This window comes from Haliotis asinina, chromosome 5 (genome assembly GCF_037392515.1).
Source record: "Haliotis asinina isolate JCU_RB_2024 chromosome 5, JCU_Hal_asi_v2, whole genome shotgun sequence".
Taxonomy (NCBI): domain Eukaryota; kingdom Metazoa; phylum Mollusca; class Gastropoda; order Lepetellida; family Haliotidae; genus Haliotis; species Haliotis asinina.
The window spans coordinates 46,292,001-46,306,046 of NC_090284.1; the positions used below are offsets into that span (position 1 = coordinate 46,292,001).

At 36.0% G+C, this 14,046-nt stretch overlaps 1 protein-coding gene across 1 annotated transcript; it reads left to right on the plus strand.

Annotated features, from left to right (window-relative positions):
- Nucleotides 1–76: 76 nt before the first annotated feature.
- On the plus strand, nucleotides 77–13,712 carry LOC137284598 (synaptogyrin-2-like). The gene is made up of 4 exons (XM_067816480.1): nucleotides 77–210; nucleotides 3,859–4,078; nucleotides 4,849–5,006; nucleotides 6,733–13,712. Exons 1-4 carry the CDS (start codon nucleotides 88–90, stop codon nucleotides 6,925–6,927), a joined length of 696 nt encoding a protein of 231 aa, XP_067672581.1. The 5' UTR covers nucleotides 77–87; the 3' UTR covers nucleotides 6,928–13,712.
- The last annotated feature ends 334 nt before the right edge of the window (nucleotides 13,713–14,046 follow it).

Sequence of the window (14,046 nt, forward strand, 5' to 3'; positions counted from 1 at the left end):
CAATTTATAGATAGATTACGTTTAGTAGCAGGTACGCGTACTTTGTGACGTCATCAGTTCATGTATGCGCATTATTTTGAGAGCAACATGTCGGACAACCAACAAGCAGGAGGGATTGGAACTGCGTACGGGGCAGGAAAGGCCGGTGCGCCTTTCGATCCGTTAGTGTACATTAAAAAGCCTCAAGTAATTCTCAGGCTAGTTAGTTTGGTGAGTGTTGCAAATTATCATGCTCGTGGACAGGGCGTTTTTACCGAAATGTTCATTGCCTTAAGTTTATTGATCGAATCCAGAAATGGGAAAAGCTCAGCACACGTCGCTGTGGCTGCTTAAAGTTCTGCATTCGTTGTAACCTTGCCTTTTCAGAGTAAATTAGGAATGTTACATTGAAAAGGACTGTTGTCATCTGCGTCAAGCTTCAAGTGTTCGTTTTGGACTGTCATTTTTTTCTGATACTAGGACCAAATCGAGTCGATAGGCTTCCATGTTTCAACCTGAATGATTAAGGTTAATGAACTACGGTGCCTAAGACGATGTTAGCTATCAAAATATTATTATAGTCTTGTATATGTGTCAGTGGTTAAACTTTATGATATATTTGTATATGTACTCGTTTATGTTCCAAATATTAACCCCCAAAATGCTCTGTGGGAACAAAACTGATGATCTCCTCTAGTTTCACCTGGTCATATGATAATGAGTCACATTTATTTTTGAAAGGAGCACCTTCCAAAAATAACTGTATTACATACATTGTAAGTCTGTTACATTTAGACAATGGAACTAAACATATTTCATTGCAAATGTTTGTGTCAGCGTCAGTGTTTAATTATCTTGGCTATGGTGCAATAACAACATGGTAACCAGAGTATTATTTGTCCAGCTGTGATTATCTCCCCTGCTCTTTATTTCCTTGTAAGAGAAGTGCACAATATCTTGAATCGAGTGTGGAAATTACATTGTTACATGATACATTTCTTATGACATTTTCTGTGTATGTTAAATTAGATGAACTGTTTCTTAGCAGTCTCCTCATATCTGTTCATAACCAGATTATGTTATAGTGTAGGCAGCAAGTAGCTATGTACGTCACAGATGTCAGAGCTTGTAAAGATGTGATGTAATTACTTTCAAACGCCATGGGTTCTGTCTCCTGGCTCATCAATGAAACATGCATTTACACAAGAATACATAACTTCAGCAATCTAGGGTGTACAACAGAAAATCACATAAACATTGTATTGTTTGTCCAGATGAAGAGCATAATGGCTGTGCAATGACCCATACTCACTAAACATGAAAAAGTAGATCATTTTCCATTGTAACTGTTTGAACTTTGAAAAGACTTCATGATCTAGAGTCCCTTCACTGTTTAAAGAATTAGTGCTGATAGTACCAAGTACATAATGTGGAACAAAGGCCAAGTAAGATTATATTTTCCAAGTACATAAAAAACCTGCTATTTTGTGAATTGTGCCCTGTCAAAAATATATCGTATCATTGAAGGTGAAAATAAACACACTTTGAAAATGAAAATGAAAAATCACTTGACATGATAATTTAATTGTTGTTCCTGTTATGCTACCTGTTATCAAAGACGTATATTCACATGAATATACATCTTTGCTGTTATTCAACTAAGCCAGAAATAGCGATCAGCTGTGCACAGATGTTTTGGTTTAACGTACTGGTGATTCAGGTAAAAACGATCCCATAATATTACATCAAAGAACTTCTATTCCATTATCAGAATATTTTACATATTAAGCAGTTATTGTAACAGATTATTTTACTTTGCTATCTTACTAGTATATGATGCATGTTTTCTGTTACCATATTTAATATAACAATGAACACAAGCCGTTACCAGTCAGGATACAAGTCACCGCTGACTTCCCGTGGTACTTGCAACCCTGATTTTAAAAAAATAACAAAATGTAGGCCATTTAGTTGTTGAAGATGATTTCAATGATTAAATAACGCAGGTCCCGGAGTCCATGGATTACGAGACTGTAATCTGTTCGTTATTGCTATGAATAACTTGAAATTTTTGCTATCGCAGTAGGCGCGAAAAATGATCCCTCAAGAATGTGGTAAGCGGAAGTTGTACGCGTATGGAATGAGGTTTTGCCATTCTCTTATGGTGTTTCGATTTTTTCTGTCAACAGTTTTAATAGATAAAATTAGGATTGAATTTAATCAAATAAAATGTGGTTTCTGACACAATACCTTCTAGGATGAATGTGATTTACCATGCTAGAACGCAGTGTGTTGTATCACAGTAAACATTGTAAGTACTCGTCGTAACTCAACTGATAGCATGTCTTGTCTTTCATAAGTTACTACTACAATGTTGTTATGATTATTTTTGAGAAAACCCTTCATGTTTTAAGCAACTGAAACACATTGGATATGTACGATAAACACTGTCAGTTGCCATCCGCACTCAATTCACTAGTTCCCGGAAATTTATAAGAGCACAGCAGCGGATTTGTTGATGAGCTAATTTCGTGAAGGGGTGTGATCGCAGTTCAATTTTTTTTATGGGAGCCACGGATTACCCCATGGTTTAACTGAATCTACGGTTTCGTGAAGTGCGTTATTGTGAGGGGTGACTATAGTTCTTTTGGGGTTTGTTTTGGTCCAAATATTAAATACAGCAATGATGGGCATTTCACTTACTGCTCAAGGTCATTCTGTGTATAAAGAATGGTTATGATTTTATGACCATGGTGTAAGTCAATGCCTTTTAATGTCAACACAGTAATGGGTAGGATTATTAATATTAGTATATGAACCAATAATCTCTGTGTATGTGCTATTGTTTACCTTACTGAAACTTTATTTATGATTATTTTCATTTGGTATTATTTTAGTTCTGAACATGTGGCTTTAAGTTAGATATAGTATCACTTTCAGTGTAAACATGCAGAAAGTCCATATGATTTTCTTTATCTGAACAGAAATGATGCCAAGAGACAATTTGTCTTGGCAGTCGCCAACATTCTGTACATGTTGTTAAGAACACACTGTTTCCATTATGTTCATTGTTTGTGAAATATCAAGCCACTTTAAGTAGTTACTCATATGCTGTGGGATAGCCTTGTGATTAAACTGTTCTCTTATCACTATGAAAATGCGGGTTCATTTCCTCAGGAGTGTATGATAAGGTCACTAATAAGGTTGTGCTGATAGCTCACTGGTGTTTTAAGTATTAGTCTTATTAACAGACACTCTGAAGATGTCAACATGATAAAGATATGTTAGTTCATTGAATCACAAAGCTAGTCCTGACATCAGATTGCAATTTAATTGCAAGGAACAATGAATATTAAAATTGTAAGCAATATTAAAATTGTAATTTTAAGGTTATGTAAAATATCTGAGGACAGGCTTGTGACATTATGTCTTAGATGGGAAAAATTATGTATGATTTCCATTACAGTGAACTAAAGTAAACATGCTAGTTTAATGTACAGAAAGAAGTTTTTAGATGTGTGCTGTGTAAGTGTTTTAATGTTTTAATCATTATGTAATGCTTAGAGTTGTTGATCAATTCTACCAGATTAACAGGGATTGGGAAAGAGAACTTTGACAATGGGCCATTTTCAGGATTATTAGCCATTTTCTGAATTTTGAATGGGCCACTGCCCTTGTATCAACAGTAAACTTAGTAAACTGTAATCATGGTAATGGGCCATTTTTCATTCCATTATGCAAAATGGCCCATGGCCCCTGCCTTTCCCAATCACTGAGATTTCCAAGACCATTTACTCCTCACTCACTGAGACACCCATTCAAACTTTTCTGCATCCGGCGCATCATCTGTATGTAATTCTTTCTTTCTTTCATTTTCAGTTGTTTTCAATCATCGTCTTTGGGTGTATTTCATCTCTAGGATATTACAACGACCAATGTATCATAAACAGTGATGCCAATGCGTGTGGCTATGGAGTTGGCATTGGAGTGATAGCTTTCTTGCTCTGTATAGCTTTCCTGGTACTTGATGCCATCTTTGACAATCTTAGCAGTGTGCAGCATAGGAAGTATGCTGTAATTGCCGATCTCACAGCCTCAGGTCAGTATATATGTTAGTTACAATGAGTCCCCACTTATTCATACTTCAAAATTATATAGTGTTTCCTGAGGGTCCAAAAAGGGCAAGGCGACAGGATTTCAAAAGGGCCACATCTATTTCACATGATTCATAAGGGTCTAAAGTGCATAGTAGTTTCACTTAACTTAAGCATAAAATACAGAATAGAAACCACCAGGTTTTATCAGTTTCAACACTGGAAGAGGTTTGTCTTATATTCTGTACTTCTTAGATGGGAATTTTGCAACAACTTCGTCAGTAGGGAGGGCACAAAATGAAAAAGGCAAGTCTGTGAAGTGCTAACATACCTCAGAGAAATACTAGAATGTTAAGAACTTTAACCTTCTTGATGATATTTATTTTGAACTGTTGATGATTGATGGATGTCTAATACCATAGGCAAGATCAAAGGACTCTGATTTGTTAATTGTGGATTTGGATTTTGACAGTGAACCTGACCCCCTGGGCCAAATATAAATGTCTTCTGGAGTTGTATGTCTTATAAAGCTAGTGTTTATGCAGTGAAATATAGTCTTTTCATTCTTGTCCAAAATTTATCTTGCTGTGAACTTAATGTGTTTGAAACTGACAAATAAGATGAGTGTCAAATTTTGTCTAAGGAATATAATTTACTCTTTTTCATCATAATAGTAATCAATCTATGGCATGATTTACGTTGTGTAGTTGAGATGCAGTCTTTATCATTCACAAGCATTTCATGAAGTTTATATGTTTTTCCTTTTTCATTGCAGGGTTGTGGACCTTTTTGTGGTTTGTAGGTTTCTGCTATTTGACAGATGGATGGCGCCGAACTGACACTTCTAATCCCAAAACTTACCCAATCCATGGCCGGGGCCGTGACAATGTCCAGGCTGCAATAGCCTTCTCCTTCTTCTCAATCTTTACATGGGTGAGTTTATGAAGCTGGCACACCGGTTACATGTACGTCGTCTCTACTTTGTATTTTCATATATGGAAATCATCTGTTGTTTTTTTTTTTAAAATATTAGTGCATTTTGCCCTAAGAAGCCTGCCAGGAAATATATGAGAGAGCATTATGTTGGGTACTTTTCATAAGATGATGACATGATCAGTCATTAATCGGGGCAGTGAGTGCTTTGTCAGAGCTTTTTTGTTGTTCTTGTTGTTGTTCTTCTTGTTGTTCTTATTATTATTGTTCTTGTTCTTGTTTTTAATCAGTCACAACTCATGCTAGATAGACTAATGACAGGATCTCGAACTTTGGTGATGCATGTCCCCATTGGGTAGCATGTCAGTCACATGATTGTCATGTCCAGATTTGAGTACATGTATTTACAAACCAAGATGCTGAGCACAGTGTTCAAGAATAAACATTTTGATCATGTTGTTAGAAATGAAAATTGTTCATTCATTATTGAATTGTCATCACCATGGAGGAAGTACATTGGCCTGTTGTGGTGTATTTGGTGATTTGGAGGGGCTGACGACAAGGTTTTGTTTGATTGTTATGTTTTGGTGCTTTTTTAAATATGTTCAGAAAATGCTCTGTTGCTAGGGAATATGGCATCACATAATATCATTTTAAATCATAAAGTTTCAATCTTGCAGCCATCTGTAATCTTAAATATTTCCTTGCCAATATACAGCCTCATAAATTAGAGACACTGTTCATGCTTGGAAAAGCCATCTTCAAAAACATTGTACAACCGGTTGTACTTCAGAACAAGTAAACTATTATTACGTCAAAACCAAACAAGCATTTAAGCATCAAACTCATCACAAGTCTTCATCAATGTGTAGACAACAGTTAAATTTGTTTTGTGGTAAAACCTCTATCCAGAAAAGGGATGCTTGGCAACACTGAGGCACGTGTCTGAATAGGTGACTGGTCTAGATACACCATTGCCATCCTTAAAACGTCCTGTAAATCATAGTTATTTGGGTGTCTATCATAATTAATAGATTTACAATTTTCCACATAAACAATAAAGGAATCAAAGGTATGTGTTAAAGATCTGCCACTAAAGTTATTCCCAACATTTTCTGTTTCAGAGGTGGGTGTTTCAGGGCTGAGTAATTGTCACTTGTAAAGGTTTTTCTTATTCAAATGCAAGTCTGTTAAAAAGAACACCACAAATTCAAAGACCAAGTAGACTATTCGGTACAATTGCTGCCGAGTGTTAAAAGTGGAGTATGCCATTATTGACAACAGCGAGTAAGCAGTTGTTGAAAATGGAGATTGTGTCAATATTCCAGGATGTCATCTTAAGGAAACATAAGCTAAAAGTAATCATGTCTTCAGAAACCCTAAGCGCTTACTGTTTTACACAAGTTTTTGTTTGTTGAGAGATCAGTCTTAGCAACTGGGGAAGAAGAAACCCATTTTGTAAGTCCTGCTGAACCCTGAGTAGTAGCCATTGTCTGATTTGTCAGTCATAGGTTATATGTCGCTCAAAGATTAGCTGATGTGACCTTCTTATGGGGTTTGTTAGACTCAGTATATCAGTAATAATACTGAGTCGCGGATGCTATAACTCCTGGGCATGATCCATGGTTTGTGAGCAATCAACTTGTATTAAGAAAGCATGTGTGACTTTGATTAACTGATATGCAGGTTTAAACACTCTTTCATTGTGTGCTAATTGTCTTTTCAGGGTGCAATCACCTTCTTTGCTGTGCGTCGCTACCGTCAAGGTGCTCAAGATGCCTTTACAACTGGATATGACCCTGACCCCAATGCCTCCTCCCCCTACTCCTCCTTCCCTGGTAGTGACACAGGCGACCCCTACCAGCAACCCCCCTTCAGTCAGCAGAAAGAAGTCCCTGACTACCAGGCCCCAACCTACTGAGGCAGATGGCAACATGGCATCAGCCAAGGCTACCTATACTTCAGCTTTCAAGTAATGCTTTAGGTGATTATTTGGAGCCTACATTTGGATGAAATATGTTCTTAGGTTAAAAGACTGATTGCAGAAATCTTTTGGAATTAATCGTTATTGCTAATTATGTAGTTACTTACAAATTGAAAAGATATGTTCTATTTGAAAGGCCATGTTGAGTGATTACTCATGTTTACTCTGTAGATACAATTAATAGTTCATCTAAATATATCGCTGACTTGTTCAGTTTTGTTTAGTACCTTTCATAAAGAAAACGGATTTACAGCAATTGCCTGAAATATTTCTTAGAAGCTGTGGTTGACCTTGTATTGTGATGGACTCAGTTGAGCCATGTTTGAGCTAGTGTATGAGAAAAGCATGAGATGGGGATAAATAGAGGTGCCAGTAAACTTGATGAAGGTGAAATTTGAGCAGTTAGATGTCTTTATTCTTGCTCATATTTCAGTTGACTTGCAAAGAAGAAAGAGTGGCTTGACAATGTCTAGACTGTCAGCTTGAGTGTTGCTAGTAGTTCAAGTCAGTGATGGATTAGAATGTTACACTTAGCTTTCGGTAGTGTCAAGCACCAATTGAATTGCTTGAATTGATTTAAATCTATTTTTTGTTCCATGCATTATCAATTACAAAAGAATTCGGAGGGTATTTAGAGCATTGAGTTAACTAATATTTTCTGGTACTTCCTTTATGGATGATAAATGTATGCATGAAGAATTCCCTGATAACTTCAATACTCAGGGTGCACACCATCACGATGTCATTGGTCAAATGTGAATTGAGTAAAATGTTTATATTGCCACTACAGCAAAGATTGCTTAAGGGATCTAGTTTGAGGTTTGAATTGTATAATACTTTTGTTTTATACTCTTTTTTTTTTTATTTGTAGTGGTAGTTATGGTAACATATTTATTGTAAATCTATCATTATGCCAGATTTGTAGATGCTATTCATTAGCTGAACGATCAAATTGTTTGATGGCAGATTTGCATCAATCTTATTTCAAGTAAGTGAGAGAACAGGTGTAGATTACACCAAACAACTCTAATCATCAAAGCACCAGACTCGGGTCAAACAAGCAAAATCTTTGGACTTGAACCAGCTACTTAAGCAAAGTGACTTGATCCATGTACAAGTGAACTTGACTTCAAGCCAATGCAGATATTAGCTTGATTCAAGCCCAGATAAACATGTGACTTAATTCAGGCCATTTAAGTTACTCATTGAGATGTCATAAGTTTCAGGGTGTGTTGTTTTGAAACATGTCACTGTTAAGAGCATCCTTGTATTACTCCATTACAGTTGGAGTCAGATGCCAAATCTGTCAATGGTAGAATGGACATCAACTGATAAACTCTTAAATTTGTACGAACATGTGAATTGTCACTAGCCACTCGACATGCAAGAACGTAGGTGAAACATGAATTTGTCAGTTTGTGCTCCAAATCTTGCCCAGAACTAGATGGACAGATCTCTGAAACTTTTGTAAGATTAACTTGAAGGAGATCATGGAAGTGTTATGTTGAAAAATTCTGTTTTCATCATTCCGTTTGGTCGGCTTTTTTTTGGTTTTTTTTTTTTGGTTTTTTTTGTCCGTCCATGCTCCAACAGGCTGTTCACCAGGACAGCTGTTGTTGTTGAGTTGTTCTCATCTGCTGAAAAATAAATGTAAACATTAGCTGGTGACCTTTGAGTTGGTGATCATGTTTTTACATTAGTTGTTTTGATGCATGGTAGTGTAAGAGCATAAAGTACAAGCATGTACAGATATGTATTGCCAGTTTTGAAAATTATGGATTTAAGATCTTTATTCAGATATTTTATTATTTTTTTTTTTTTTTTTTCAATCATTTATTTGCAAAGGACATTTTCTGTTATTTCCCTTACAAAACCACTTCTTGAAACCATGACATGAAAACGGATTTTCATGCATTCAGATCTGGTATACAGCTTAATTAAAGGTATTAATAGTAGCTGTTTTATCTGAATATTGTGGTATGTTTCATACAATACATACAAGTTATCGGGGGAATGATTATTCCTTATCCAAGCAATTACAGTCCACACTATGTTATATTATGTCTGAGGATGTCATATGCTGGAAATGCCATAGTTGATCATTTAATATCATTCATTCCTTTAAGATAATGTCATAGATAACTTCCATTAATTCAAATCTCCGACATGTAACAAAATATTTTAAAGTATTATGTCATACATGATTTATATTTTTTGCATTTAAAATTTTTTCAGAAAGAATTGGAGTTTCTTGAACTTGTTTTGATTAGTATATTTTCCCTATTTGTTTTACCTGAAACTGTTTATATTGCCACAACCAGATTTAGCTGTTAACTCACATTTTTTTCAATTGACAATTCCTGGAAACACTACAGATAATCACAAACCATACACGAATCCATGATTTGGTTATCTCATTATGCTGCTTTCCAGGGTATATGTATTCATTCCTTACCATTAACAGTCCTGAAGAGGAAATTCATCTATCATAGATATGTTGTACTATAGGTCAGATTCTTGCTTTAAACATGTAGATAGAATATGTAGTGGTAACTATCTTTTTATTAAAACATTAATGCTGTGAGTATGTATTAGAGATATGCCTTGGTTATATAAATATATATATATGGGCTGTATTAGAATTTTGTTTTTCACAGTTCTATCCATTGTGATGCAATAAATTACCATTCCACGTTGATCATGTTCATTTGTACAGGTGTGTCAATGCAGGGTGCACAGATAGTCAAACTACTTCAGCAAATATTCAACAGTCTCATAATGTTGTTTGTCAGATTTAACAATGGTATTTACTGTAATAAGTGTGGGGTGATCATTACATTGTTACTCAAGTGAGGTTTCTTGTTGATCCAAAATTGCTTATAATGCACCCCCTCTAAACCACTGTCTTTTCTGTGAAAATATCTCCAACATACAGACTGTCATGTAATTTTTAAGGTTATTATTGGATAATGATACCTACCGATCAAAGGGTTCTTGTGAAGTAACCTGGTACGTACTCTTTCTTGAAACACTTTGAGTATTTTTTTTTTCTAGCTAGTTCTATTTCCATGAGGAGAGTAAATTGTTGATTCTAGTTTTGTTGTGTGCTGTCCCTTTTTCTTTCATTTTTTTTTTTTTTTTCCCAGTTCTGAAAACTTGGCTGTTTATTGAGCATTTGTGCATCACTGTGCAATGGTTTTACCACTTTTATTTCTGTTATATGTTTCTGATATTTACTTCGGAGTGCTTGAAGGTGAGAGTGACTAGACAGTATGTGAAACTTGCATAGTATTTTTATTTATGTTATGATCTCAGAGCATGATCATAATTCCTTTGATATTTTATTTTATTTTTTTTTTTAGCTGTTTAATTTGTCCTTTTGAAGCTGTTGCAATGATCCTTAAGTCTGATTGCAGCAAAGTTGGGATTCAGTGTTTCCTTTGATACTGCGGGGAATCATATGAAAAGGAAATATTACTTTGAACTGGGTCACATTACATTTTCATATTTGGAACGTTTCCTAATTCCTACTGTGTGTGGTTTTGGGGGGGTCTAAGTTAATTTTGGTGTCCTGTATATTTTTATTTTTCTTTGTTTTTTTTTCTTTATTGTTTTATTTATATTTGTTTTACAACAAGATGATTCCAACAATTTAACCCTAAAACAATTATGTAGATAGAACCCATTTCTGCAGAATTACTATAGACTGTTGGTATGGAGATATATATGTATATTAGAATCTTATTGTAAATTGAGAATGAATGTATCTCATCTGGATATGTTAATAGCTTCCTGTAACTATGGTGTGATGTTAGACTACAATCCATCATGGAAATGTATGATTACTAGAGACAGCGTTGTTGTATAATGTCATGTGATATGATGTATGAAACAGTATTGTGTAAGTAGTCTCACTTGAGAACTGTGAATTATTAAGCGTTGTTTTGACTCTAGCTAGACATAGTTGCATAGATTCAGGGATTGAAATTAAATCTTGCTTGAGGAATTACAGTTTTGGTACATTTTGGATGTATATATGCTTTACAACAACTTCAAATTTTAATTTCTCTCTGTGATCCATTGTGGTGTTTACGAGTTGTTAAATATCAAAATAGCATACACAATTTCATACACAATTATGCAAATTTTCTTGAATGAAATCCATATCAGTCATCTTTTGATCTTGATCCCTGCATAGTGAAACTTATCATCAATAATCCTGGTACACAGCGATCTACTGTCAATATTACAGATGGGTCAAGCATTCCTTCATCCATGGGATTGTGGGGTAACCAAGTGGTTAAAACATTTGCTTGTCACACTTAAGTTCGCAGTTTGATTTCCTGGATGGGTACAGTGTGTGAAGCCGATTTCTGGTTTCCCCAGCCGTGATGTTGCTGAATATTGCTAAAAGCAGCAAGAAACAGAACTCACTAACCCTTCGTCTGCATGTGAGATAACACAACAGGAATCAGATTCTTATGTCCCTCAGATCAGTACGCTTTAAGCTCTTATTTTAAGAGCTCAATTTGAAGGTGTCAGCAGATTATGCAACCAGATTTATAGCTACGCATGACTGAATGTATATGAAGAGATTTTGATAAATTTTGAACATGTGATGACAGTATGATTTTCACCACAAGCTGGATGAGCAACATCAGTAAAAATGTACCTGAAAATAATTAAATACCACTCAGTTACTGAAAATGATGCTGAGAGGCAAATTCGGGCCAGACAACAATTAATTTTCTAATAATGGTAAATGGCACAACCCACTCATACTGGATGAAATGCAAAGTAGAAAATATTTGATTCCTTAGCTCTTCCCTTCTTTGCTACGTGATGTGTCATGTTAAACATGTTTTCATATACACTTGAGACCCCAATGGAGCTTCTCATATTCTTCATAGGTACAAACTGATCCATCTGTAATAGCTGCTAACAGTGCTTCTAAATTAGTCCATAAAATTTGTGTACTAAATGTTCCTCCCTTATATAAAGATGTAAGATTGCTTGACCTAGTTTGGGCCCTCAGTCTGAAGTGAATGTGCTTTTGAACGTGTTTGTAGTGTCTTAATTTCATCAATTTTGAATTCCTCTACATATATCATGATCTATTCTTAAACTGTGTATTTGCTTTGCAACTGTATGATATCTATGCTGTGAAGAATTACTCCAGTTTTCACTTGTGTGGCAGATGCTCTGTGGCAACAGGCATACCCAGTCAGTCCAGTTGATAAAATTTGTGTCTTCCCAGATAGCCAGATCTTCACAAAACACCCAGTGTGGTGTTGAGTTTACATAGGATGCTTTTGCCTTGTTTGTTGTGAGATAACTTTGTCATTTTGCAGAGGTTGCGGATTATTTCGTTTTAGTTGGTGACAAATGTACATTTACTTTTATTGGAGGCCTATGTTGTTCCAGATGTATGTGTATTGGGGAATTTCTAGACCTACCAATGTTGTTTAAGCCCTCCCTTGCTTGTTGACCCTTACTGATGTTTCTTGTTGCTGGTGTATATATTTATGAAAGATCGAGAAAGTAGCAAGCATAATGAATAGATACTACAAATCCCCTGTGTTGTATATGGCAGAAACATCCTAATTCCAGTGATGAATATTTGTTAAGGTTAAATGCTTCAGACATAATATCCTACACAATTTGTGAATTCTGTGGATGAAAGATCATGGAAGAATACACCATGTGTTCTTCATCATCGTGTATTGTGTATGACATCATCACTTTCTGAGTATGACATCATCAGTAATAGTGTTGTACGGTTCTAGGTTAGGTGGACGTCTTCATATCTGTGACAAGATTGTGTGAGGTACTCGTCAAACTAGATCTGCTTTAATACATGGCATGTTTTACTGCTTTGCCTGTACACGGCTATTAAAAAAAGAAAATACTTACTGGAAGAATTATGCTTTTTTACTCTAATTCTAATCTTAATACAACAGAATAACCTTCCTATTCTTTCTTGGATTTCACTCATATTTTGGAATTTAGGAATGGTCTCTGTGCTTCTGCTAGAACCTTCTGCGGATATAAGATATAGCCACCCAGGTTGTTAACCATGCAATATAACTGGGTTTCTTAAAGGGGACTCATCGCTGAAATGAACCTGGAATGCCAATTACTTCCTTGAGCCAATGAACCAACTGACTGGCAGACCTGCAGCTACCAGGCCCAGCATATCGTGATGCCTGGTTTCAGGGGTGAGTCTGTCTGTAAGGGCTTCAAAGTTATGATCAAGCCAAAATGGACCCTAGAGCTTGTATTAGGAAAGGGCTGAACTTGTCATGTGATGTGAAATAGAACACTGCAAGGCGCGATGTAGCTGTCAGAATCTATGTACCAGGACACCAAACTTGAGGAAAGATTCACAACCAGATTGCGCATTGTTCTGAAGTTGAGTGTGATTGTGAAATTATGACCTCTAGAACCAGACAAGGCACAAGGTATTGTTTTACAGTGCATATTACTTCTGGAGTACAGCGCGGAAATACTGCATTTCCCACTGTTGTATTTGATCTGTTGTAAACATCCGCATATGGTGTAGGAGTGTGCACTGTGGTGTAGGGTGTTGTGACCGTCTGTTTCTGCCCATGGCATCAAGAAGGGTAGTGCCTGGTTGTGTGCACAGACAAGTAGAAATGTTTTTGTTGTCGTGGTTATTTATTGTGATAACACCATTACATCAATAAATTATTATAAGTTTATCCATGAGTTGTTATATGTCATAGGTATTGTTTACTTGGCGCTTGATCAGGTTTAAGGCCATAGACTGAATGGGGGTTGCCAGAATGTTGAAACATCCGCTCATCACGCTTGAAGACCAGGTATGATTCCCCTTATAGGAACATTTCTGGTGCCCCCAACCATAATATTCTTGGAATATTGCTGAAAGCAACACCCCCCATGAATGTTAGATTATTGACCTTCGGTAACTCATGCATGTCTTAAGAGGTGAATATAACAGGATACGGATGGTGAGGCTTGCTGACTTGGTTGACATGTGTCATTGGTTCCCAGTTATGCAGATCAATCCCCATA